We start from the raw sequence: 26,122 nt of genomic DNA, 5'->3' as shown, positions 1-26,122 counted from the left end.
CACAGAGATGTGCCTGGCTCTGCCTTTGGAGTGCTTAGGGTAGGAGGGGCGGTAAAGGCATGTACCCGGCAGGATCACTTTGTTGTTGTTGTTGTTGCCTGTTTTTGTTTTTGTAAGGGAGAGATATAATAGTTGACTGTTTAAGCTAATAGAGAAAGACCAAACACAACCTGAAAATAAACCCCAAAGGAAAATTACTATCTTCCTATAAAAGAATGAAAGCTAGGAATGAGGAACAGGGTGGCTGCAGCTCCTTTAATGACCTATGGCTACACTGTCAGACTAGAAAGTAATCACAGGGCACATTCAAGAAAATGGTACAGTTGTTTCCTGAAGCAGCAGAGACCAAACCACTCTAAAGAAATTACACTTACAACATCTGAATATGTAGGGAGACATCATGATGTAGCCTTCCTGCAATTCATGCAATGTGCTCTAAATCAACTGCCAACTTAGGAGAACATAGTAAACCAGTCATGATGATGCTATCGCGAGTACCCATGATCTGACTACAAGTTGGGCATATCCTGTAGTTAAGGGCAGTCACACTAGTCCAGTGATCCTCAGTACCCTAAATCATATTGGGAAGTCTGTTTAGGTCCAGATTAAACAGGCAAGAGAGAAATTGTGAGTTTTAACTTACTTTGGTGTCTTACACTTCATCTGAGTAAAATTCAGAAATCTAGTGTATGTCAAGGGCGTCAGATATCACGTGTGCATGCACTAATCTCACTCACTGATTCATGGAACAAATGCTTTCTGACTACCTTCTATTGACTAACTACTGGTGTCAGGACATATACTAATCTATAATATTTGACTTTATTTATCTTTGTATTTAAAATTCTAGGAAAGTTTTATGTATTGTCAAATGATTTTATTTTGTAACAAAATAAAACAATAATTTCATGATCAAGACGTCTTATAGAGGCTGGAGGGATGTACTTGGTCTAAGGAGACTAAGTGGTAACTGTAACTACAAAGTTAGAGGTGCCAACAGTAAAGACTGCAGGACTTAAGCAGTGACACTATCTTGTTCTACTGAACTTACTATCATGATGAGTTTTGGTCAGATGATCAGAATCCAAAGCATGGTAGTATTCATAAATCGAGCGGCCCAAAAGTTCTTCTGGCTCATAACCCATCAACTCAGTAATTCTGTTAAAAACAAAAACAAAAAAACCCAGCAACATTATTTTTTGCTTAGAAAGTTTACAACTCACCCTTAACAATTCTACACTTACTATAATACCAAGTCTTTCTATGTCTTTAGACTCTTATCCCTTTCACCCAAACTAATGGCATATTTAAAACAAAACAAAACAAAACACATTTCATCATAATACTGTTGGTATCAAAGCAGGATGTTAATAAACATCAGTAACACTAAATTAAATAATAAAAGTTCTAAAGACAGTAACGATTATCTTAAAATATAGTTTAATTCTGTAACTGTATTTTTCATGAAGTCAAATTTTTTACCTTATCAGTTTGAGGCCCACTGGCAAGGCCTCACTTTAACAGCTTTACTATCAGTAAGCCAAGTACATCTATACTAAATGGAAAGTACAGAAATAACCATTGTGATGTTTTAGAGGATAATACTTTTACTTGGCTTCCATATTAACTACATGAAATTATGAAAATCAACTTCAGCTGAAAGAGGAGCATCGATTTGCACATGGGTTAGAAACTAATTCAGGTAGCCTGTCTTTTCCCTGGCAGTTCCTTTAGGGTAGAAACTGAACCTGATGCTATATGAGCCTGGAGGAAGCCATGAAGACACACTTATGGTAAAGACAAGGCTGTCCTTGTCACACAATGCCAACTACAAACATTTTCCTCTAAAGTTTCTCTGGGAACAAACATGAAGCAAGTATGAAGACTGCTTGGCTTAGATATCAAAGGACTGAAAACAAAACAAAACTAAGGTGCAAGTGAAAGACACTCATTAGGTTCAGCATGCCAGCAAAAGGAAACACCACTTTAGAGAGTGAGCACAAGCAAGGCATCTTTGTCCCTAACAGTATGCTAAGTAACACACTGTGTGCTGTCCCATGTAAGGGCTACCATTTAGTCTAAAAACAACAAAACAGATTTATTAAAAAATAAGTCCAACTCTCACTTCTTCACAAAGGGATACACCAAAATACATCAACACTAGATGGCAGCATTACAAATAAAAAATAAACTATGCTTTAAAAATAACTGTTTTTTCTTCCATGCCAGAATGGTAGTAGGCACTGAATCTAGGGGTTCACAAATGCCAGACAAAGGCCACTGCCTATTCCTTTTTGTGCTGGTGGTGATGGAACCCAGGGCCTTGTGCCCTAGGAACTTCTTGCATCTATCCCCCCTCAGAATCAAGACATGGAAAAAAATTGCCCAATTAAGAAAACTCTTACATCATATTTCTAATATCCAAGGCCACCAAAATCACCTGCTGCCAAACCTGACAACGTGAGTTCAGCCTCTGGGATCCATGTGGAGGAAGGAGAGAACCAGTTCCCACACACTCTACCTTTGGGCTTTGGGCTATGGCACACATGAGTGCATCCAGACCGAACAATTGTTTAGATTGCTCTTATATAGTTTTATACACTTAAATACAAATCCCATAGAATTTAATTCTTTTTGACTAAACTATGTTTCTAGCACACTTCTAGACATGAAAATGCAGTGAGAAAACCCAACCTGTGGGCAATCTTCTGTTATACTTGCTACACTCTGAGAGAGGGTGGTAAACAGTGATAGCTAACTGTTCTAGGAATGAGAGGAACTACACTCTTGGTCAAGAGAGGAATGGTAAGGTGAGGGACAGATTCTTACAGGATATGTACGCATTCAGTATAGAAGAGTGGCCAAAAGAAGTTTGTAAACACCATCCAGGAAAAAGTTACAGCACAAAAATAAATGCATAGGACAGGTGGTAGAGTCTGATGTGACTAGTGCAGGCAAGTGGAGAGAAAAGATTCAGGAGATGTGAGCGAGAGGATCAGATAAATGAAGATTATGTACACTGAATCTCATTATTATTACTCAACCCCACATCAACCAGTGTCTCTTAATCTGAGGAATGTTGATCACTAAAGGATCCTAAGAAAGCCAGGCGTGGTGGCACACACCTTTAATCTTATCACTCAGGGAGACAGAGGCAGGTGAATGGCTGTGAGTTCGAGGCCAGCCTGGTCTACAAAGTGAGTCCAGGACAGCCAGGGCTACACAGAGAAACTTTGTCTCAAAAAACCAAAACCAAAATAGGGATATACTGAGATATCAAAACACCAGACAGTTTTCCTGGCAGGCTGATTTCATGTACGTTGGAGGAAGCAAGTAAAAATGAACTCAATTTTAGAGAACTGCACGGTAACTCAGTAACAAGAGGGCGAGAGATCCAGAAAACTGGATTGTTTTTGTGCTGTGACTTGATCCATAGGCCTTGCACACACTATGCAAGCACTGTACCAGTTACTTCTCTAATCCTTACAACTTTTTTTTTTTTAATTAGAAAACTTGTTTTCTAAAACAACTATATGGTATGACATTCATCCACAACACACATCCTATGGGGAGGAATCATCATTTCTTATCAACACTGCAAATGTGCAAATATGTGCCAAATGATTATATGTGGACAGTACTAAGTAAAACAGCTATTTATGGATAGCCTGGATATTAGAAATTTAAACTTTATTACATTGTATTTGCTTTGTGTGAGTGCATGTATGCGGGCACATGTGTGCCATAGCATGAGGTTAGGAGACAGTCTGTATGAACTGGTTCTCTCTTTCCATCATGTAGGTCCCAGGGACTGAACTCATGCTGTCAGGTTTGGGACCAAGTATCTGCTGGCCCTTGGTGGACTAGGATGTTTGAAATGTGATATAAAATTTCTTTAAAATTCAGCAGTTTTCCCCCATGTTGAAAATGACTCTGATAGGTTGGTTATAGACACAAGAAGTTCTAAAGAAAAAAAAAAAAATTAACCAGAAAGCAAGAGTCTCCTTGTGTGTGTTATCTTTAAGCTGGCTGTCTTTTAACTGACATCATGATCACTGTGTGAATTCTCTGACAGAACCAGAGGGGGGTGCCTCTACTTTTCTCATTTTGATTCCTTTGCTTTCCTTTCTTTCCAGCCTGCCCTATTCACTGCTACAGAAGTATAAAAATAAGAGGATGGGCATTTCACTTCCACTACTTTTTAAATGCTGGCAATAAACACCATAAAGTAGTTCTTAGGTTTTTTTCTCTTCCTTGTATTAAAGTTGACACCAGTGATAAGTGTATTGGACATACAATAAAATCCTGCAGGCTTTAAGACAGAGTTTTGAGATCTGATCCCCCTAGAGAAGGACTGTGAGTTTTACATCAGCTAAGTAACAAAACTCAGAATGGAATCCAAAACTGTGTGACTTCAGTCAGTGCTCTGTCAATATTTCTTTGTCTAAAACCATGAGGAATTATAATTATCTAAATGCTAAAAACTTAAAATTGGTGTTTCCATAAAATGTATTCCATAATGTAATTACATTAACTACCTCAAGTAGGAGGTAAGTAATTTATGTTTCCTGGATGTAGTGGCATAATCCCAGCACTTACGAGACAGAGGCAGGTGGATCTCTGTGAGCTGGAGGCCAGCCTGGTCTACATAGTGAGTTTCAGGACAGGCAGGGCTATGTAGACTCTGCCTCAAAACCAACCAGCCAGCCAACCAACCAAACATGTCATATTGTAGAAGAACTGATGTGTTCATTATTATCTGGGCAACAGTATCAGAATTTCAGCTGGCTACAGAATCTATTCCTCTAATCACAAGCTACACAGCTTGCAGCAAAAAGCGACCAATAAGAATAAACACTATGATAGAAGCATGTGCAAGGAATATCGCGTAAGAAGATGCTCTTAGAAGGTGAGTGTGTGCAAAGGCACTAGACACTTTTAAAAAGTGTATGGAATTTTTTTTGGTTATAAGCAGTTGGAGTTATATCCAGATGAATGACTTTCCCGCCTCCTGATTAATTTGGAGAACTGAGAAAGGACTAGACTGTAAATACATTTTGATAAATAAAAATCTTCCCATCTACAATACTATAAGAAGCAACTGATGCATTTCTAATAAGAGATTGGCATGATCTGACGATCACCTTGAGAAGCCCCCTGTGGGCACACCAGATATAAGAATTAAAGGGCACAAATCTGTTGGTAGAAATGCAGCTCAGGAGTTTATAGCAACAATTCAGGCCAAAGGTAATGAGGTAAAGAATTCAGTGACAGGAGCACAAAGGTAGATAGAATGATGGGGAGAGACAGCCGACACAGAACAGTGCAGTTACCATATTTACAGACAGTGTAGTTTGTGGTAAAATTTAGAGTCAGGGATCAACAGTGTGCACCACAAGAGGAGCAGCACTGTGTTATGCAGTTGTGGTGCACTTCAGTAACAGAAGTATGTATTTCACCACTCGGAAAACAATGTAGATAAAAAGGCTAGGTTGGCAATTATACACTAGTAGTAACAGATTTGGGAAATGGTAACAGGAACCATGGGGGTGGGGGGGGGAGAGTTAGAGAACAAATTCTGTTGCCTACTCTACAGAAACTATGTCTTTAAGTTTTCTTTTTTTTCTTTTCTTTCTTTCTTTCTTTTTTTTTTTTCTGCAATAGGGTTTCTCTGTGTAGCCTTGGCTGTCCTGGAACTCACTCAGTAGACCAGGCTGGCCTTGAAATCACAGTGACCCACCTGTCTCTGTTTCCCAAGTGCTAGAATTAAAGGCCTGTGCCACCACCTCCTGGCTCTAAAATATATTTTCTCAATTTAAGCAAGATTCCCTAAAACAAAAAAACTGCATGTGTGTGTGTGTGTGTGCGCGCGCGTGCGTGGCTTGCAGTACTAAGGCATGAATTCAATGTCTTTTGCATGTTGGACAAGTGATATACCTCTGACCTACATCCCTAGCCCATTAAATATTTCTGTAAGACAGCTGACTTAGAATTTATCTTCTTCCTGCCTCCGTCCCCCAATAGCTGAGATTACAGGAGTGTGCAACTGGACAAGGTCAAGAATCTCATCTTAATAGGTTTTGTGTAACACCTGATAGAGTATTTATAGTACAAAAGCTAATCTTAATGTCTTTGGTTTATAGGATGCATCTTTATATTCAGCTTCATGGACATAAGCAATGTACCATAAGTTTTTACTACAGCAAATAGAAAACGGCTAGAGAAAAAAATTTATATTTTAAAAGTATAAAATAGAGCTTAATTTACCTTTCATCACAGTAAGAAAATTTCATATCCAGGCTGTGTCGGCTGAGAAATGTCTTGCTGTCTAAAGGAATTTCAATATTTGATGGATGGGGAATGGGTTCACAAATCAGCACCAAGCACGTCATGGGTGGCTTCTTGTACCCACACTGAGGCTGGTTACTGTTGGTATCATATACATGAATGTGGCCGGTGCAGTGAAGCACCTGTACATAAATAAGAAAGCAAGTAGTTACCTTATTTTTAGGAAAAAAAAAAATGCAGGTCAGTAGTTGAGTTTGACCTGATAAACTTCGATAAAAGTGTATATTTGAAAATTTAAAAATGTTTTCCCCGCGACACCATCCATGATCTAATAGCAGTTAAGACATTACAAGATAATTAGCTATTTTTAAAAAAAGCATTGTGAAGGTGGGTGCTACATAGATAAGTTAATGGTGGAGTATTGACTGCTTTTCCAGAGGACCCTGATTTGATTCCTAGCATCCAGATGGCAGCTCACAACCACTTGTAACTCTATCTCCAAAGGATCTTTTTCTCATCTCTTCAGGCATCAGGCATGGATGCACTAGTAAACATGGAGATAAAACATCCATGCACAGAAAATAGAAACTAGGGATCACATATAATCCAGCATATGAATCTAATGCCTTCTTCTGGCCTCTGCAAGCACTGCTAGCATATGGTGCACTTACATAATCCAAGTAAAACACACACATACACACACAATGAAACAAAAAAGTCTTTTTTTAGTGTTTCTTTCTTTCTTTCTTTCTTTCTTTTTTTTTTTTTTTAAAGACATCCCTTTCTTTAAGTCTGGACTGTTTCCTTCACTCATATGATCATTATAGTTGATTATGCTAGGGTGACTGTGCTTCAACACTGAACAAGGAAATGAAACGGTGGACAGAAAATTGTACTTATATTAGGCTTTAAATACTAGTTGGGAAAGCTAACTGATTAAGCTAGATTTGTATAGAAATAGCACATTTCCCATAATCTAAGTTTTGAATGGAGACTCCATATATTGGACGCAACTGCAAATATACAAAGGGGGACAATTACACTTTCCCCCTGATAAGTCTTTTTATTTTATGTGTTCACGTGTTTTTCATGCATGTGTACACTGGTGCCCAAAGAAGTCAGAAGAAGATACTGTATCTCCTGGAATTGAAGTAACAGGTGACTGTGAGCTGACATGTGGGTGCTGGTAACCAAACCCAGGTCCTTGGCAAACAAGTGCTCTTAAGTCATTTCTCCATTTCCCCCTCATAACTCAAACTCTCTTTGGAGGGTTTTTTGTTTATTTGTTTTCTTTTCTGAGGTAGGGCTTGCTCTGTCCCCTGGGCTGGCCTGGAATTCCATGTGACACAGCTGCCTTCAACCTTATAGTAGTCCTTCTCCTTCCCACCACTTCACCACTCCTGGTGAAAGCACTTGATACTAGCAACATGCCAACGTATGGATTTATGTATCTACAAGTTATGTGCACATGTAGCTTACTTACTTTCCATGTTGCAGACTTTATGTTCATTGTTCTCCCCCGGCTAGTTAGGGTACATTTCATTCTGAGAAAAAAGCTCCGCTGTGTGTTTTGTTCTTTCCCCTTTTTCACTGGGCCTAATGAGAGCAAGAAATGAAGTCTTAAGTCATAGTTAAACACAGAAATCTGTTACAATCAGAGTAGAAAGTGAAGATCTCAGTATTAACACAATCATTAGATCCCTTTTCACCCACTCAAACACATCCAGTAGGTCTGACAGTGTTTCTAAGACTACAGAGATTCCCTGACCTGCGGAAGGATGGTCCACACTGATTACCTTTTCATCTGCGCTGCGCTGGTGAGTTTGGACAAAGTAGAGAAAATACGAAAATGGTATGGGTTTGCCATCTAAGTTAGCATATAAACTGTCATTATATAAGCATGTCCCCCCTGCAAAACGAACTTGAGTACATACTTCATGTCCTTTACCAACTGTGATAATCCAATTCTGAATAAGCAGGAATGTGTTTATATAACTTTTCAAATACCAACTTTCCTTTGGTAGTAATTAGCATTTCTGTGTGTAAATGCCAGATACAATATTCTATCACAAGTTACAGAAATCAGCCCTGGTGGTACATATCAATACCCTCAGCACTAGAGAGGCTGAAGAAAGGGGATAGAGTTCTAGGCCAACCTAAGCTACACATGAGACCTAGTTTAAAAAATTTTTTAAATCTTTAAAAAAAAAAAAAAAAAAAAAAAGATTTATTTATTTTTTTTATATAGATGAGTGCTTTATCTGCGATACACCTGCATGCCAGAAGAGGGCACCAGATCTCATTATAGATGGTTGTGAGCCACCATGTGGTTGCTGGGAATGGAACTCAGGACCTCTGGAAGAGCAGTCTGTGCTCTTAACTGCTGAGTCATCTCTCCAACCTTGCTTAAAATTTAAGGTTACCGAAATGAGGGCTGGGAATGTAGCTCAATGGAAGAGCACTTCCTTAACACATACATGAAGGTTCTTTGATCCCCAGAAGCACAAAAAGAAAGAGCCACAGAAATAAAGGAGAGGCAAATCAATTCAAGTTTATTTAGTCTTACGCCAAACCTAGTGACCACAAAATGAGATTATATTCAGATGAATCTGAAACAGCACCTTGATTTCTCACTTTCATTGCTTACTTAGCCTCGTTCAAATGTCTCATTTATATGCGATGCCAAGAGAAGGTGGACTAGAAGGTGCTCAGGATTGAGCATAAGGAGCGTACTAATCTTTTTTGAGGCAATGAATTTTTCTAAAATTGCAGAGTGTAACGGTACATGTCTTTAATCCCAGCTTTTGGAAGGCAGAGGCAGGTGGATCTCTATGAGTTCAAGGACAATTTGTTCTACTTAGAGTCCTAGGCCAGCCAGGGCTACATAATGACACCCTGTCTTAAAACAAACAAACAAACAAGCATACATACATACATGCTGGTTGTCCCATGTCTATGAATACACTAAAAATCATTGAACTGTATCAGATGGGTACATAAAGTATTAGATAAAAACTAGACACAAATATTTATTATTGAGGATCTAATGTATATACTGTGAGTGATGCAAAGATGAATAATTAGACACCATACCTTTAAACATGTAATAGATACATGAATCAATCAATAGCAATACAATGCAAAACAGTCAAGGCTTAATAAGAATGCTTTCAAAGAGCAGAGAGTAGATCCTGCCAGAGAGAATCCAGAGAAGGAGCCAGTATACTGTTTAAGAAAGCATGAGTATAAAAAACTTGAACTGCTAAGGCCCTGTAATTCAACAAGTACGTCACAAAACTCTCAAGAGTTACAGGTCTCTTTTACCATTTTTGTTAATGTTTGAGTACCCACAACACAACACTTTTGTTTTTGAGATGGGGTCTTACTGTGTAGCTGTGGCTGGCCTGAAACTAGTTGCAGGCAGAAAATCAAGAGATCTGTCTGTATCTGCCTCCCAATAGGACATGACATGTGGTCCAATGTAACGTAATACTTCCAACTATAGTCTCAAGTTACTGAAAACACCCTTAGAAGTTAAAGCATTTTTTTGTGCTCTTAAAATCCTGGTTACTGCTGGGTGGTAGTAGCACATGCCTTTAATGCCAGCACTTGGGAGGCAGAGGCAGGCAGATCGCTGTAAGTTTGAGGCCAGCCTGGTCTACAGAGTGTCCAGGAAAGCCAAGGCTACACAGAGAAACCCTGTCTTGAAACACTAAATAAATAAATAAATAAATAAATAACAATCCTGGCTAGTACCCCCCCTCCCCCCAATTTGGGGCATCAAGAAAGCCTGAACCCAAGCTGTCATGTGTCTTTAACAATCATCTAAAATCCTATTACATGTTAATTGTATTATGAATTCTTGCCTTAATACTTTATTTTTATTTATAGCTGTCTTGGTTTTTAAATTTATTTTTCCATTTTGTTTACTTCTGTTAATTCAACGAATTTTAAAACTTTCTTGGAATTTTCTAAACTGTAGAATAACAGTTTAAACAAAAATAGTATTAACATTAAATGCAAAATAACATTCTCTCTTAAATTGTACAATACCAAAAAAAATAAAATAAAATTAACAGTATCTGACTGAAAAATCACCTGTCATATTAAATCAAACAATAGACTTTTCTTCTTACCATTTCTGTGTGTAAGCATTTCTCTCATTTCCTCATGGTCACATGGATGAGTAAAATCAAACACACTGTGTCCAGTTAGTTCAAACTGTAAACACATTAAAAAAATTAGATCTATAACATATAGTCATAAAGTACACAGAAATGTTCTTCATATTTGGAGACTGTACCTGTGTTAGCCCCATGTATTTGTTCACGTTATCAGAAATGTAAATCATGTCACCATCATCTGTTAGCACCATAACAAAGCCATCCAGGGCTTTCAAATAAAAGCAGTTCATTTGTGCTTTCATCTCATCTTCAACGTCCAAATCACCTACAAGGGCACAAGAGGGAAGAAACAAAACAAGCATCTCAGATACCTTTAAATATCTACATTACATATATTTATTTCCATATTATTTTCCAGTTGTTTTATATAACTGTTTGAAAGAAATATTATTTGCAAACAGGCAAATCACTGAAGAAAAAAAAGATGGTCGTATTTTAAAAAGACAGGCCATGCCTTTACACTCAGCACTAAGGAGGAAGAGGCAGGTGGGTCTCTGGGAGTTCAAGGCAGCCTGGTTTACATAGCAAAATACAGACCAGCCACAGTTACATGGTTAGACTCTGTCTCAAGACAGAGGGGTGGGTGTAGACAGGAGGAAATGCAGAGAAAAGGCCAGTATCTTAAATGTCTGAATTCAAGGGTAACAGTGTCTGAATTATTGGATTATAATATCTATTCACCGATCATGCTTATATACTAGGGGCTACAGAGTTAATGAATTTTTATTTATGTATTTAAAAATAAAGGGTGAACTAAAACAACTTATAATACAAAAAGGATTATTCCTACAAGTAACTTAAGAAAACCAAAGATTGATAAAGGAATAAAGAATACTGAAAAGATTTAAAGTATCACAACAAAATTAGGTACTTTTAAAAAGCACTGTGTGGGGACCGTGTTGCAAAGATGGCTCAGTGGTTAAGAGCACTGACTGGCTGATCTTTCAGAGGACCCTAGTTCAAATTCTCAGCACTCAGAACTGTCTATAACTTCAGTTCCAAGGAATGCAACATCCTCTTCTGGCATCTGCAGGTACTAGGCATGAAAGAGTTGGTAGTAAGACACCCATACATGTCATACAAATTTAATTTAATGAAAAAAGAAAAAAGCAGCATTGTGGGGATAGCTCCACAGTTTAAAATGCTTGCTGCTCAATCAACAGTGCTGCATTTTGGATACCAGTACCTACCTCAGGTGTCTACTCCTATATACCTGTAATTCCTGCTCCAAGGGATGCAACAAACTCTTCTGGCCTCCATAGGCACCTTCTTATGAGCATATTAACATGCACATGTGAGTGTATGTGTGCACGCATACACACACACACACACACATTGGGCTTATGCATGCACACACTGAAACTCCTAAAAGAAAGCATTGTGGCCACCTGCTAAATTTAATTTTTAATTTTCAGGTCTATTATGTTCTTGCAGAACTCACCAGCATCTAGAAGTTTTCTCACACGTAAATAACTGATGGTGAGCCTCATAACAGAAGCTTTATCAAGATGTGAGCTCACATTGTGGGGAAGTGGCAGCTGATGAGCAAGCTCATAAAAAACTTCTGACTCTTTGCTTCGCCGAGATCTCGCTGCGTCTCTAGACTTTTCTTTTCGACGTTCAGAACTCATCCTACTTAACGAAAAAGAGAGAAGGGAAAAAAAAGACAAGAATGTATATGTTAGTTTGTCTTAACTTCAATAAAACTAATTTTGCATGTTCCTGTTTACTGTATAAGGATTAAAAGAAGCTATGTACTTATATAAGACTTGTATGGGGCATGAGCAGATTTTTATATAAGGTGCCTATGCAAATTCTGGATCGCTAAAAACATCAATACTTCCCCTACCTACTCTCTTACCATGGGATTTTACATTAGCAGTTATAACAAGCAACCACTTTCAGTTACTTCCTTAGACATGTCTTATCTACTACTGGCATAATAAATGCCAAATGAATGCAGGAATTGGAGGAAATAAAGATACATGTTGAGGACTCTTCCAGAAACAGTCAGATTTGTTTAAGTCATATCAAACAAAGCTGTCTTCTTTTGCTTACCTGCCTAGCAACACGCTCTTCTTTCTTTGAATTGAATTTAAGGCTAAACCTGGCTCTGTTCTTAGTTGCTTCTGGAAGCCTGCCACTATCAAATAATTACTCCGTTATTAGGAGCTTAGTTCTCTCATAACAACCCATAAATAGATTAAACAGTACCCCCATTTTATGAAAAGAAGCTGGGGCTTCTTTTATAACAGCAAATAGGATAGGAACACCTGAGTTTAAGTCTTTACTCTTCCACAGTCTTTATTAATGGAGAATGCTGCCTCTATTTTACTCCTCAGCTCCAATCTTAATAGGTCAGGTATTTGGTAAATGTTGAAAACAGCTCCTAGAATTTATTAAACGTTTAGCAACTCAGTTCTCCTTGTACTCCGTGAACAAAGCACACAATCATCACTTCTTTAAGTCTCCTTCCTTTCAATGTAAGGCTGAAAGCTACAAGCATAGAAATGACCTCCTCAAGTATCAAGAGTCCTCAGCAACTCTCTTGTTATATACACAATTTTCAAGGTTTAATAAAGAATGTGTAGATTTGTTAGAATCTAAACTGTGATACAAAATTTCAATTCAAACATTTAGTGGGTATGTTCAACTTTTTGACACTGAGACATTGTCATCAACTGTGCAACTAAATTACAAAAAACGTTCAATAAAACCTCATGTTTTATGTGTTGTGGGGCATATGTGGTCCGCAGGCCACTAGCTGGACACACCTGATTCTAGAGCAATTTGACTCAAGAATCTTAAGATTTTAAGTAGGGCTATTAAGAAATATGTCACAAATAGAGGGTTAGGTAATGAATAAAATACAATGCATGCAGGTGCAAAATTCTGAAAGAATAGAAATATTGTATAAAGGAAACCACTTGGAGCTACTTATATAAATCTATCAGTATATTCTTAGTACTCTATAATAAAAAAGTATATTGAGGCCATATGAGAGTGCCACAATGTCAACAGTGTGAGAAATTTTAAGCACATTAAAACTGCCTTGTTTTCAAAGTCTCTGAGAACTCACTGTTTTCAACTGAATTTTAAAATAAAACATACAATGAAATAGTTTAGAGATAGCAGAGATCTACTGGGTTATAATGGACACCAACAAATGCTACACACCCACCCACCCACCCTTTTATCCCTGGCTGGCTTCGAACTTGCTATGTAGCGACACACACACACACACACACACACACACACGCGCGCACGCGCGCGCGCGCGCGATGGCTTTGAACTTGCTATGTAGTCCAGGCTGGCCTCAAACTGTCAAACAAGATCCATCTGCCTCAGCTCCCAAGCTCTGGGATTAAAGACAAGTGCCACCACACCTGGTACATATTTCCTCTTTTAAATCTGTGTGGTGGTGGCTATAGGACGCAGTACTCTATATGGATCATCAGCCTAGAATTAATCAGTCTAGGTGTAGAGAACCTTATAAGCAACTTGAAACACTTAAACATTCTCCTTATTCTAAACCACTTAAATCCAAACTACTGAGAAACAGCCACTCAAATCAAAGACTTGAGGGGAAAAAAAACAAAAGTTGCATCTAGGGTCTGTCTTAGAACCCGAACTACCTACCTTCTTATCTACTCCCATCAGTCATCTACCACAGAGTTGCAGCACTCACAAAGAATGATTTTTTTTTTTTTTTTTTTGCCACAGATGGATCCTGTATTACCTCTTACCTTAGCCTGCATCATGAACTGTGCAGATGTGCAGCATACAAAGTACTGTATCTCTGCAAATTACCAATTTCATCTATTTGTTTTTTAAGTACGAATTAAGTGACACTGCCTTTTCTATGTCTATAGGAGGTGGTATTTCAGCCAAGATTATATATAAAGTTCCTTTTGAATAGTTTGCTTACCAATTTCCACAACTATTTTAGATATAAACTAGTAAAATAGCTATCTGTTTGTGCTATTTATTAATTGCACCAAAAAGCCTGTTAGTTTCCTGACTGAGTGGAGAGTGTGATATGACTTTCTCACGTACTCTGGTGCCTCACATTTGACCATGTCCCCTGGAGGGGGAGACCTGGTGGCACTCAGAGGAAGGACAGCAGGTAGCCAAGAAGAGACTTGATACCCTAAGAGAATATATAGGGGGAGGTAATCCCCCTCAGGAACAGTCATAGGGGAGGGGAATAATGGGAAAATGGGGGGGGGGGAGGAATGGGAGGATACAAGGGATGGGATAAACATTGAGATGTAACAAGAATAAATTAAAAAAAAAAAAAAAAAAAATTTAAAAAAAACTCAAAAAAACTCAAAAAAAAAAAAAAAAAAAAAAAAAAAAAAGAAAAGAAAAGATGTGACTTTAAGACCTGAAATCTGGGGCTCACCGGGTTAGGGTGCTTGCTGTTCTTTGAGGTGACCAAAGTTCTGTTCCCAGTACCTATGGCAGACAGTACAAAACTGCCTGTAAGCCTAGGTGCACAGGAATCCAACACTCTCTTCTAGCTGTCACAGGCACACATGTACATACACATATATACATAAATAAAATAAAATCTTAAAAAAGAAACTAAAATTATGGAGACTGCGGTAGATGATACCAAGTCTGCTGTTAGCCTGAGCTACAAAGCAAGAAAATAATCTCAAAACAAACAAAAGACAAATGAATAACAACAAAAACCCTCTAAAGTTAAATCACAACATTAAAAATATCTGCAGATGATCAAACATATTTCTAAGAGGGTTGATGTGTAAAAGTTTTAAATTACCCCTGAACTCTATTATTTGACACAAACAACTCTGTAATTTTGAAAAATAAATTGTTTTGCTTGTTTTAAATTGTTTTCGTAATTCTATAAGACAGACATTCTAAAATGAATGCTCAAGACAATGGCTAATTTACTTTTTAAATGAGTAGCAGTCTTTGCCAATCCATGTATGTATGTATGTATGTATGTATGTATGTATGTATGTATGTATGTGTATTTGTACACACATACTTTCTTTCCTATGTAGTCTGCAGTATTATGAATTTAAAAAAATTTTAATAGTTTTCACCAAACCAATAAATGAGAATTATATCTTCTTGTTTCAATTCTCATACACTTTGTAGTTGTTTGAGTAAATGTCTGCCTTGAGTGTATATACCTGTGTTTGGGTGTGCATTCACGGAGGCCTGAGAGCAGTATGGAGCTACAATTATGATATTGTGAAATGCCTGCCTTGTTATATGGGGTTTGGGACTTTAACTCCAGTCCTCATGATAACAGAAGTGTTTTTACTGCTGAGCCACCTCTTCTGCTCCCTGCCTATACTTCTTAAAGTCTAAATCTGAAGAAAATTTCAAGGAATTTTCACATTTTTTCCTTTTTGGCATGCTTATATGGAGTATTCCAAATATTTTTCTTTACCCTTATCATTACATTACAGTCTGAGGACTCTTGAACTGAATTCATATGTGAATTCTCTCTCTCTCTCTCTCTCTCTCTCTCTCTCTCTCTCTCTCTCTCTCTCTTACACACACACACACACACACACACACACACACACACACACACACACACAAAACAAATGCTCATAAATCTAGGCTATCATTTCAAAGCTTAAACTCTGTTGGTTTCAAAAGTCCAAATACATAAAGAAGTTACAGGGGTTAGCTTTGAATATAAGGCTGAACACTAAGCATTCATTACCAGACTTTGGTAAATCCAAAAGCCTAGTTGAAAATCACCTTCTCTCATGGCAATCAACTGCTAACTACTGACCACTAACTCTTCAAAGCAAGACAACTTTTAAAATTGGCACTGGCCAACCTGTATGATGAGAGAACCAGCCTGGTAATTCAGTCAACGCTACATATTTCCACATGTTGATATCTGCACAGAGCATTTAAGTGAACATTTTATTTCACTATTATCTTTTATTTGTTCAGAGGTCTTCTTTACTATATAAAGCCAAGCTAAAGAATAAAGGCTTTCTTTTTAAACCCAAAGCACTTCAGACCTCAAGATAATGAGCACAATATAATAAAAAATACATTTTCGCCAGGCGAACTTTAATCCCAGCACTCAGGAGGCATAGGCAGACAGATCACTGTGAGTTCGAGGACAGCCTGATCTACAAAGTGAGTCCCAGACAGCCAAGGCTACACAGAGAAACCCTGTCTTGAAAAACAATTTTTTTTCCCAAAAGACTGTATCCTGAGATTTGTTTTTAAGCAAGAAGGGGCCTGTTTTAACATTGGAAAATTACCATCCTAAGGTTTAAGTCCATAATTTTCATGGGAAAACAAAGGGAGATTTTACCAAGTTTTTGGTTTGTATTTCACTGCACATTTAAGGGATTTAAAAAACAACAAACAGCCGGGCGTGGTGGCGCACGCCTTTAATCTCAGCACTCGGGAGGCAGAGGCAGGCGGATCGCTGTGAGTTCGAGGCCAGCCTGGTCTACAAAGTGAGTCCGAGACAGTCAAGGCTAACACAGAGAAACCCTGTCTCAAAAAAACCATAAAAAACAACAACAACAACAAACAAACAAACGACACTGGGACTATAGAGATGGCTCAGTGGTTAAGAGAGCGTACTGCTCACAGAGGACCTGAATTTGGTTGTCAGCACCCATGTCAGGCAACTTACAATGCCTGTAGCCAGTACAAGTAATCTTCCCCATACTTAAAAATTAAAAGGAAATTTTAAAAATTACATGTATGAGCGCATGTCTGTGCATCACCTATATGCTGTGTCCCCCCCACTCCCACCCAGTGGCCAGAACAGGGTGTCTAGTTCTCTTGATCTGGATAGTTGTTAAGTTCCATGTGTACTGGGAATCAAACCTGGATCCTCTACAAAAGGAGCAGGTGCTCCTAACTGCCAACCTCAAATTAGAAACAAATCTTTTAAAACACAATCACTACTTGATATGCTAACATCTCACAACCCCATAAGAGAATCCAGGAAGCTGCTGTTTGCACAGGGCTATTTAGTGACTTTTCCATGTGTTCTCATGAGAGGGACACTAGAGTTTCTGCATGATCCAGGAAGCGCTCAATTTGGTGCATCATGACATTAAGATAAACAACAACAACTACCACCACCACCACCACCACCTACTACTTTTCTCCTCCTGCTCCTCTTTCTCTTCTCTTCCCTTTTTTTTTTTTTCCCCTCTCCCTGAGACAGGGTTTCTCTGTGTAGCCTTGCTGTCCTGGCACTCACTCTGTAGACCAAGGTGGCCTTGAATTCAAGAGATCCACCTTCTTATATACAATTTTCTACAGCTTACAGTCTACTTGGTTAATTTAACTTACTTTGATGACTTTACTTCCCTCTCTCTCTCCATATATATATATATATATATATATATATATATATAAAATATATATGTAATATATATAATATATATTTCCCCCCAAATTCTACAAACATTTTAAGCATTTGTTGTATTAGAAGTTAATTTTTCCAGAGTTTATTTTCTTGTATTTGTTTCAAAGTTATTTTTTTCCAACTAAAATTTTAAATGATTTTATTCATACTTTGTACAGATAAAATAACTTAAATATGTGGCAAGAAACACTGATACTCATTAGCTGTCTAAAGACATTTCTTATATGGTGAAGATCCCTAAGGAAAAAACAATCTGTGTGTCCCCTTCAGGAGATCTGAACAAGTATAAACCAGTTACCAAGATACCTAACAGTATGAAGTATCATGAGTGAAAAGATGAAGAGCTTTAAAAATATTTACTAAGCACTTACACACAGGCACTGCCTTGCATGCTTTCTGTGTTACTAGCTCACTTAGAAAGCTCCCTTCCCCAAAATAATGCAAGTGGCCTCCTGGAGCCTCAGAGTGCTCCTTCATCCAAGAAATACTGAGAAAGGATAAGGGATGTCTCAGCAGTTAAGCGCACCTGCGGTTCTCATAGAGGACCAAGGTCCACTTTCCAAACATTGTCTGTAACTCCAGTTCCAAGGGATCTGATGCCCTCTTCTGGCCTTGGAGGGTACTGAATACACGTGGTGCAATTGCATACATGTGGAACGATGATATACATGCGTACAAAACACTCATAGACACAAATACATCTTTTTGTTAAAGTAGAAAGAAAACACCAGAAATTTTAAAAATAGTATGTATTCAATATACTACAGAAAATTGTATAATAAAATGTTTATGTCATTTTATTACTTATAATAAGGATTATCATATATATTGACTATGTACATGTATTAGGACTGTGCTTAGGCACTAGGAATATACAGTGATAAAGGTTTATTGAAACTGATTAAATGCAATATTGCCAAATGCAGTCTAGCTATAACATTAATCACTTGGGAGATCATATAAACTTCAACTACCTTTGCCCCATCTTTAGAAATTCTGATTCAGTAGATCTGAGGCAGGGATACTATTATATTTTTAATTTATTTGGAAGTCCCTGGCTAATTTTTGTCACTGTTAATTGTCATAGTTTTGCTCTCAACTCATCATGGTAGGAATTCTTTAGAACAAAGAAAGAAGGTATTGTCCCATTTAATGTCTTAATTACTTTAAAAGTGCACCCTATCCTAACTCCATTTGTCTCTTTACTTTACCTGTCTGCTGCACAATCCTCAGCCACTCCACACCATTACTGAAAGGCTCTGCATCTCACCCCTCTGGGCTTGCTCACTCTACCCTCTGCCTGGATCCCCCTCCCAATAATGCTGTGGGAAATTTATGTGATGAACTTTCAAGACTCAGTTCAAGTATCATTTTGTTTGTTTTCTTTCTAGTTTAATATTTTTCTAAACGGCTCCTTTCCTGTACCCCTTTAGTTATTTGGCTATATACAATTGCATTCTTCAGAACTCTCAAGCTTCCTCCAGAAAGAAAATGGTCTCACGAGTGTTCTCAGCACAAATGTGCATGAATTTGACTTGATTTCAGGAAGAGAACTAACTGCTTTTTCAACATTCCCTTTAAGTATCTCTAAATTTGTGCTCTGGTGGTGCTCCCGTCTAACCTTACAGTTTTGTTTGTGATATGGTCTTATGTAGCCCAGACTGGCCCTTCAGCTTCCATTTTCTTAGTGCAGGGATGACAGACATATGCCACCATGGCTGCAAGTCTTATACCTTATATTATAACTAAACAGTGCAACAAAGTCAGAACTACGAACGGAGCCTTTTTACTGGGATTTACTGGGATTATCTGCATAACTACCTGAAAATTTAACTAAGCATATTAGATGAGGGGTATAAGTCTTAACATCTTTCATTTGCTTTTTTGTTTGCTTTGCCTTTTCCCTCCTACAACAGTTACCAGAATAATTCTTTTAACAGGAAAGTAGTAGATACCTTTGCTTAAAATTGTTTGTCCCTTAACAAAAGTCAAAGGTCCAAGGTCTATGTAACAGCCAGGTGTCCCTGTGATCTGTTCCATCACCTTCAACACACCTTATTTCGGCTCCCCTCCCTTTGCTGTTTGGTTGGTTGGTTTTCTTTATTCCGACAGGGTTTCTCTACATATCCCAACTCAGAGATCCATCTGACCATGCTGGTCACTCTGCTAACTACAATGGTTCCTTGCTGTTCTTTAAATGATTCAGACATATCCTCCTTAGGACCTTCTCACTAGCTGTTCTGGACCACAGCCCTCCAATACCTAACAAGGTTTGCCTCTCCACTTTTTTCAAGTCTTTGTTTCAGCCTCACATTTAAGTTACACATTCCAAGTACTTAGAACAGTTCTAGACTCATAAAATATATTTGGTAAATGCTGGACTAATACATGAATCAGAGCCAGTGGTGGTGGGCACACATCTTTAAGCCCAGCACTTGGAAGGCAGAGGCAAGTGGATCTCTGAACTCAAGGCTAGCCTGGTGTACATAGCAAGTTCCAGGATAGCCAGAGCTACAAAGAGAAATCCTGGGTCTCCAAAAACCAAAAGCCAAATACAAACAAACAAACAAATCAGTAAGTTGTTATGTTGGGGATGGTCTTGTGCACCTTGTATGCAGATGCTGATTTCTGTGCCCAGAGATCTGGCTGCAGTCAAGACGTAGGCACTGTCATTACTATGAAGAGTCTCCTGTCTCAATGCTGTGTAAAAATCATTCTCCATCATCTCTGATTGATTAGTAAGGAGCTGAACAGCCAATACCTGGGCAGTTAGGGGTCCCAGGTGGAACAGAGAGAGGAGGAGTTGGTCACTATGAGGAGGAGGTAGCATGAGGAGGAAGTGGCCATGAGGACAAAGATAGAACAGGAGCAACCAGGGCCAAGACTAGATAGATGGTAGTTAACAGGGCACGTGGCTTAGAAATAGTCCAGACCAGCATAGAAGGGTGAGAATAGATGAGTATCTTCCCAACTATAATGCTTGGAAGCATATTAGTAAATCTCCATGTCATATTTGGGAGCTAGAGAAGGTGTAGAAAAAAAATCTATATTGTTGTTATTTTTTTTAGATTTATTTAATTATTATTATGTATAGTGTTCTGCCTGTGTGTACACCTGCAGGTCAGAAGAGGGCATCAGATCACATTATAGATGGTTGTGAGCCACCATGTGGTTGCTGAGAATTGAACTCGGGACCGCTGGAAGAACAGTCAGTGCTCTTAACCTCTGAGCCATCTCTCCAGACCCATATTTTTATTTTTTACATTGTCATTTTTTTCTTTGAGGCAAAGTCTTGTTATGTACTCCTGGCTGGCCTCAAACTTGCTTAAGTCTTCCTACCTCCGCTTCCTGATCAGCCAAGATTATAGGCATGTATCACATGTGGCTTAATTTTATTGCTTGGCTGAAATAGACCACACACACACACACACACACACACACACACACACACACACACACACACACACACACACACACACACGATTACCAGAATAAATACAACAGTGACTAACCATGACAGCTAATTTTATATATAAATATATCATTCATTTATCTAGCAGAGTTCTGCCACATAAATGTTCAGTAAACAAATCATGGAATAAATGTGAACACAGACAAATTTAGACATTAACACAAACAAATAGCAATCTTGTTAAAAAAAAAAAAAGAGGGTTACAAAGGAAGAGAATGGAGGTCCTGAAACAGCTGAAAAAGGGCCAATGTTTAAAGAGTTTCCCAGCTTAATCATTTTCACAGTCTTCTGCCTCAGCTCTCCAAGTACTGGACTATCCATATAACATTCATTTTCTTTTTTGTTTTATTGACATTAAGATTCTCTGTAAAGCTCTAGCTGTCCTGGAACTCACTCTGTAGGTCAGGCTGGCCTCAAACTCATGAGATCCGCCTGCCTCTGTCTCCCAAGTGCTGGGATTAAGGGCATGTGCCACTGCATGGCTTAGTATTTTTATTATTAACAGGCTTTTTTTCATCTGTTACTAAAACCAGATTATCTGAAACTGATAATATTTAGTAAGAGAGAAACTGCAAACTGGAAAACAGAGCAAAATGGTTATCTCAATGTAAGTAGAAATTATAGTCATGGCATTATTATAACCTAAAGTATGTCCTAAATTCTAGCAGATAAGCTTTAAAATGAACCTTTAGTTGGGCATACTGGTACATGCCTTTAATCACACATCCTCAAAGTGAAGGCAGGCCAATCTCTGTGAGTCTGAGGCATAGCAGGTGCCAGGCCAGCCATGGGTACACAGTGAGACTTTGTCTCCAAAACAGACAAACAAAAGGAGGGGGGGTCCTGAGTGAGTTTATTCTCCACCTCTAGCACCACCACAAAGTAAAAAGAAGCAAGGGAGGCTAGAGATAGCTCAGCAGTTGTGAGCTGTACTTCCTGGGGACATGAGACCTGGTCCTACCGTCATGTCTAGCTTGAAGCCATCAGAAGCTGAGGCTTCTATGGGCAGCTGCACTTACATGCAGACATGTACATATGCACACATATAATTAAACATAATAAAAATATATCTGAAGAAGGAAAAGACTGAGACACAAACAGAATAATTCTCTAGTTGCATTAACTTGAAAACTGAGGCAGAAGAATCACTTGAGTCCAAAAGTTAAAAGCCAGCCAGGTGACATAGTAAGACCCTTTCTGAAAAAATACAAAGTAGTAACCTAACCTTTTACATCTTCACAGGAAGACCAGAAACTTAGTAATCTAATTTTAAGATCCTAGAAATCCTGTATTATTTTAATTAATTTTATCAGAACTATTTGAATAAGAAAAAGTAAGTAGTTATATATGCCAAAGGTCAATCACTGACCAGATTTCCTATATTGGAGACTGAAGGTCAGAAATCTTTTTAAAGAATTCCTTCAGGGGATTGTGGTACACATTAAAATTTGATATATTGGGTTAGTAAGAGGGTTCAGTGGTTAATAGCACACTGGCTGCTCCTTGGGGTTCAATCCCCAACACTCCACAAGTAGCTAGCCAGCTGTAGCCCCAGTTCCAGAGGATCTAATGCCTTCAGGCCTCCGTGGGAACTGCATGCATGGGGTATACAGACACATACACAGGCAAAATGCCCATATACATAAAACAAAAATATATACTTCAAAAAATCTGGTGTCTCTCACATTATTATGAAAACTGTATATACATTTTCTGTTTACTTAACAAAATGTCTTATGGTATACTAGGGATGAAAGATTTGTGGATTGATTCAATAAGTATGGGTCAAGAGACATTTTTTCATTATTTAATAACAAATTAAAACAAAAAAATAATCTAACAAATCAAATTTCAACAATCATAAAACTGAAGAGGTCATAATTAAGCCATAGAAACTAGCAGAGAGCCACCAGCAGGTTTTATAACAAATTTTACAAATACAGGCCAGAAATTTTTGAAAAATGACAGAAATATTTTTGACTACAGCAACTAAATATACTATAAGATACTATTTAGTGTGAGCTAAGATTGCTGGAAATCAGCTACAAAAGTACGAAATGACAAAAACAGTAAGAATGCCTGTGTATTTAATAAAATATACAATCACAGTGCCTCAAAAATATGAGTAGGGTTCAAAGACAGTCAAATGAGTAATTCTGCCCCCATTCTCTGTAACTTGTGTGTGTGTGTGTTGCTAAAGATGGAAAGTAAGGGCTTTACAAACATGAAGATTTTAAATACCTTTATTAATGCTACAACTGTCAAAGTTAAGATGCAATGGGCCATCAGTAGCAGCTGTGTTAATGGCTTTCCCCAAACCGTATCAACCTCTCTCCACTGAACAGTGGGAGCTTCAGTAGAGTGGCTATTTCCCTCTCCCTCCCTAAATGTTTCAATTCCTGGTTGGCTGAATCTATAGAGGTGTGCCCAAGGTTACAAACAGCAAACAATACTGCCTTTTATCTAGATGATTTACAATACCCATGTGCTACACTGTTGAAGAATGACCAATTCTGTGCTTGCTCAATACAAGTAGGCAAAACACATGCACCTCTACAAATAGAAGTTTAAAAAAACGCCCAAAACTTAAACTCAGGCCTTAAACTTAAGAATCATACTGTACTAAAAACAAATCTAATAAAATAGAACATGTAAAAATAACTATATCGAAACTATTCAATTGTGGCCTGAGCCATCACAATTTATTAGCTTAATTAGTAAACCAATGAATTTAACACATGCATATCTGTCAAATATTAATGCCGAGCAGTGGTGGTGCACGCCTTTAATCCCAGCCCTCAGGAGGCAGAAGCAGGCAGGTCTCTGTTAAGTTTGAGGCCAGCCTGGTCTACAAAGTGAGTCCAGGACAGCCGAGGCTACACAGAGAAACCCTGTCTTGAAAAGCCAAATAAGTAAGTGTGTGTGTGTGTGTGTGTGTGTGTGTGTTTGTGTGTGTGTGTGTGTGTGTGTAATAGAAAGTATAATTCAGTAATGAACGGCTGCTCTGACAAGGGATCACATCCAAACACCTTATATGTGATCTGGCTAGAATGAAGACACATTGTGGATTACAGTACGATCTGGCTGGAATACAGGAATACAGACATGCCCTTAGTCCACGCCTTTACTCTCAAATAAAGTTAGATTAGTTTACAGAAGGAAGCAGCCATGCTTGAAAGTGATGTCTAATTGAGGGGCAGACAAAGTGACTAATCAGAGAAGGATTTGACAGAATGAGTCAGAAACAGGATATGTCCAACTCTCACGAGAACAAAACAGGAAAGTGAGGCTATTTAAGAGCAGCACAAGAGATGAGAGGTTTTTTGTTTGTTTGCTTGTTTTGTTTTGTTTTGTAACCAGGACAGTTTTACAGAGACAGGCTGCAGAGAGAACAATCTTTAAGGTGAAGATACAATGAACTAGATAGTGAGGAGGAACCAGAAGATCAAAACATATTGACAGAATTAGTTTGAGGCCAGGCAGAGCAATTCAATCAGAAGCCAAGAGAGGAGTTTAGGCTAGAACAGCTGAGTTGAACCACCTAGCTAGAGTTCAGCAGGAGTTAAGAGAGATTGGGAACAGCTCTCATTTCATCCCTTCATTTGAGGAAATAAAAACATTTACAAAACATCAATGTATAACTAATAGCAAGCCATAGTAGTTCAATACTAGCTTTGTGATCAACAGCTACTGAAAACATGTTTAAAAGTGTGGGGCGGGGGCGGCGGCGGCACATATGTGTGTGGGTGCCTATGGAGGCAGAAAGAGGATGTCAGCGTCCTCAGAGCTGAAGTGATAGATATTATCTGTAATGTGGATGCTGGGAATTGAACTCAGGTCTTTTGAAAGAGAAACAGCACTCTGTACTGTTAAGCTATCTCTCCAATTCATTAAAAAAAAAAAAAAAAAAAAAGACATCAACTTATTCACATTCAACAAGGCACTATCCCTCACTCCCTTCACAGTGAAGACTCTGACTTGAGAATCCATTTAATACTATTTTAATTGTGTTATCTATAAAGACAGGCAATTTCTAACTTTGCTTTACTAATATGTTAAAAGCTATTTCATAGGATTCTTGATAACAAAAGAATTTGAAAACATCTTTCTCAAGTTCCTGCCCTCTAACAGCCGAAACACCATTCAGACTTTCCCCTTTTCATTAGTGTCACTACAGAAAATATTTAGTATATGTTATGTAACAAAACCAAACCTTCATTTAATATATAAAGGCTAGATATTTGTGGAAAAAAGAGGAACATTAACTATTTTGTCACTGTTTATAGTTCATTTTAATTTGGCTCAAAGAAATTCTTTTTTTTTTTTTTTTTTTTGATTAGCAAACAAAATATTTAATGATTTTAAACAGAATCTTTAGGGTTCTGAAGAGTGGAAAGTCTTCTGACAACAATTTAACAAATATTATAATGTGAGCATTGAGTACCAAGAACTGTTCTGAGTGTTGCACATGGGCTAGTGTTTCTTTTTATCTTAACAATCCTCTAAAGCAATGATTCCTAGATCTTAATTCATACACTAAGAAAGTGAGGCCTAGACAGACAAAGCATTGTGTACCACTGCCATTTTATTTAAGATGATGAAATAGCTTGATAAATTTGAAAACAGCTGCAGAATACTATGCTTGACAGAAACTTCTGTAGACTATAAACCCACAGCCTATTACGGCAGTGCCAGTATTGGTCACAGTCTTGCCCTATGGGTGAGTGGTGATAACCTTAGAGACATCAAAATATCTAGAGTGAGACACTTGACTCTTAT

At 38.0% G+C, this 26,122-nt stretch overlaps 1 protein-coding gene across 3 annotated transcripts in view; it reads right to left on the bottom strand.

The window, feature by feature from the left end:
* Hif1a (hypoxia inducible factor 1 subunit alpha) overlaps positions 1–26,122 on the bottom strand; it is a 47,918-nt gene that overhangs the window by 9,794 nt on the left and 12,002 nt on the right. For 2 of the 3 annotated variants that reach the window (XM_051147570.1, XM_051147586.1), the window contains exons 2-7: positions 11,914–12,107; positions 10,592–10,737; positions 10,425–10,509; positions 7,772–7,884; positions 6,268–6,470; positions 1,052–1,158 (exon numbers count right to left, since the gene is read on the bottom strand). In XM_051147570.1, the coding sequence (XP_051003527.1) occupies positions 1,052–1,158; positions 6,268–6,470; positions 7,772–7,884; positions 10,425–10,509; positions 10,592–10,737; positions 11,914–12,107 (848 nt within the window). The remainder of the gene's footprint in view (positions 1–1,051; positions 1,159–6,267; positions 6,471–7,771; positions 7,885–10,424; positions 10,510–10,591; positions 10,738–11,913; positions 12,108–26,122) is intronic. The other variant, XM_051147579.1, reaches the window with a different exon arrangement.

This window comes from Acomys russatus, chromosome 1, assembly GCF_903995435.1.
Source record: "Acomys russatus chromosome 1, mAcoRus1.1, whole genome shotgun sequence".
Lineage (NCBI taxonomy): Eukaryota > Metazoa > Chordata > Mammalia > Rodentia > Muridae > Acomys > Acomys russatus.
The sequence above is the reverse complement of the archived record's forward strand: the minus strand, read 5'-3'. Positions and strand labels throughout refer to the sequence as shown.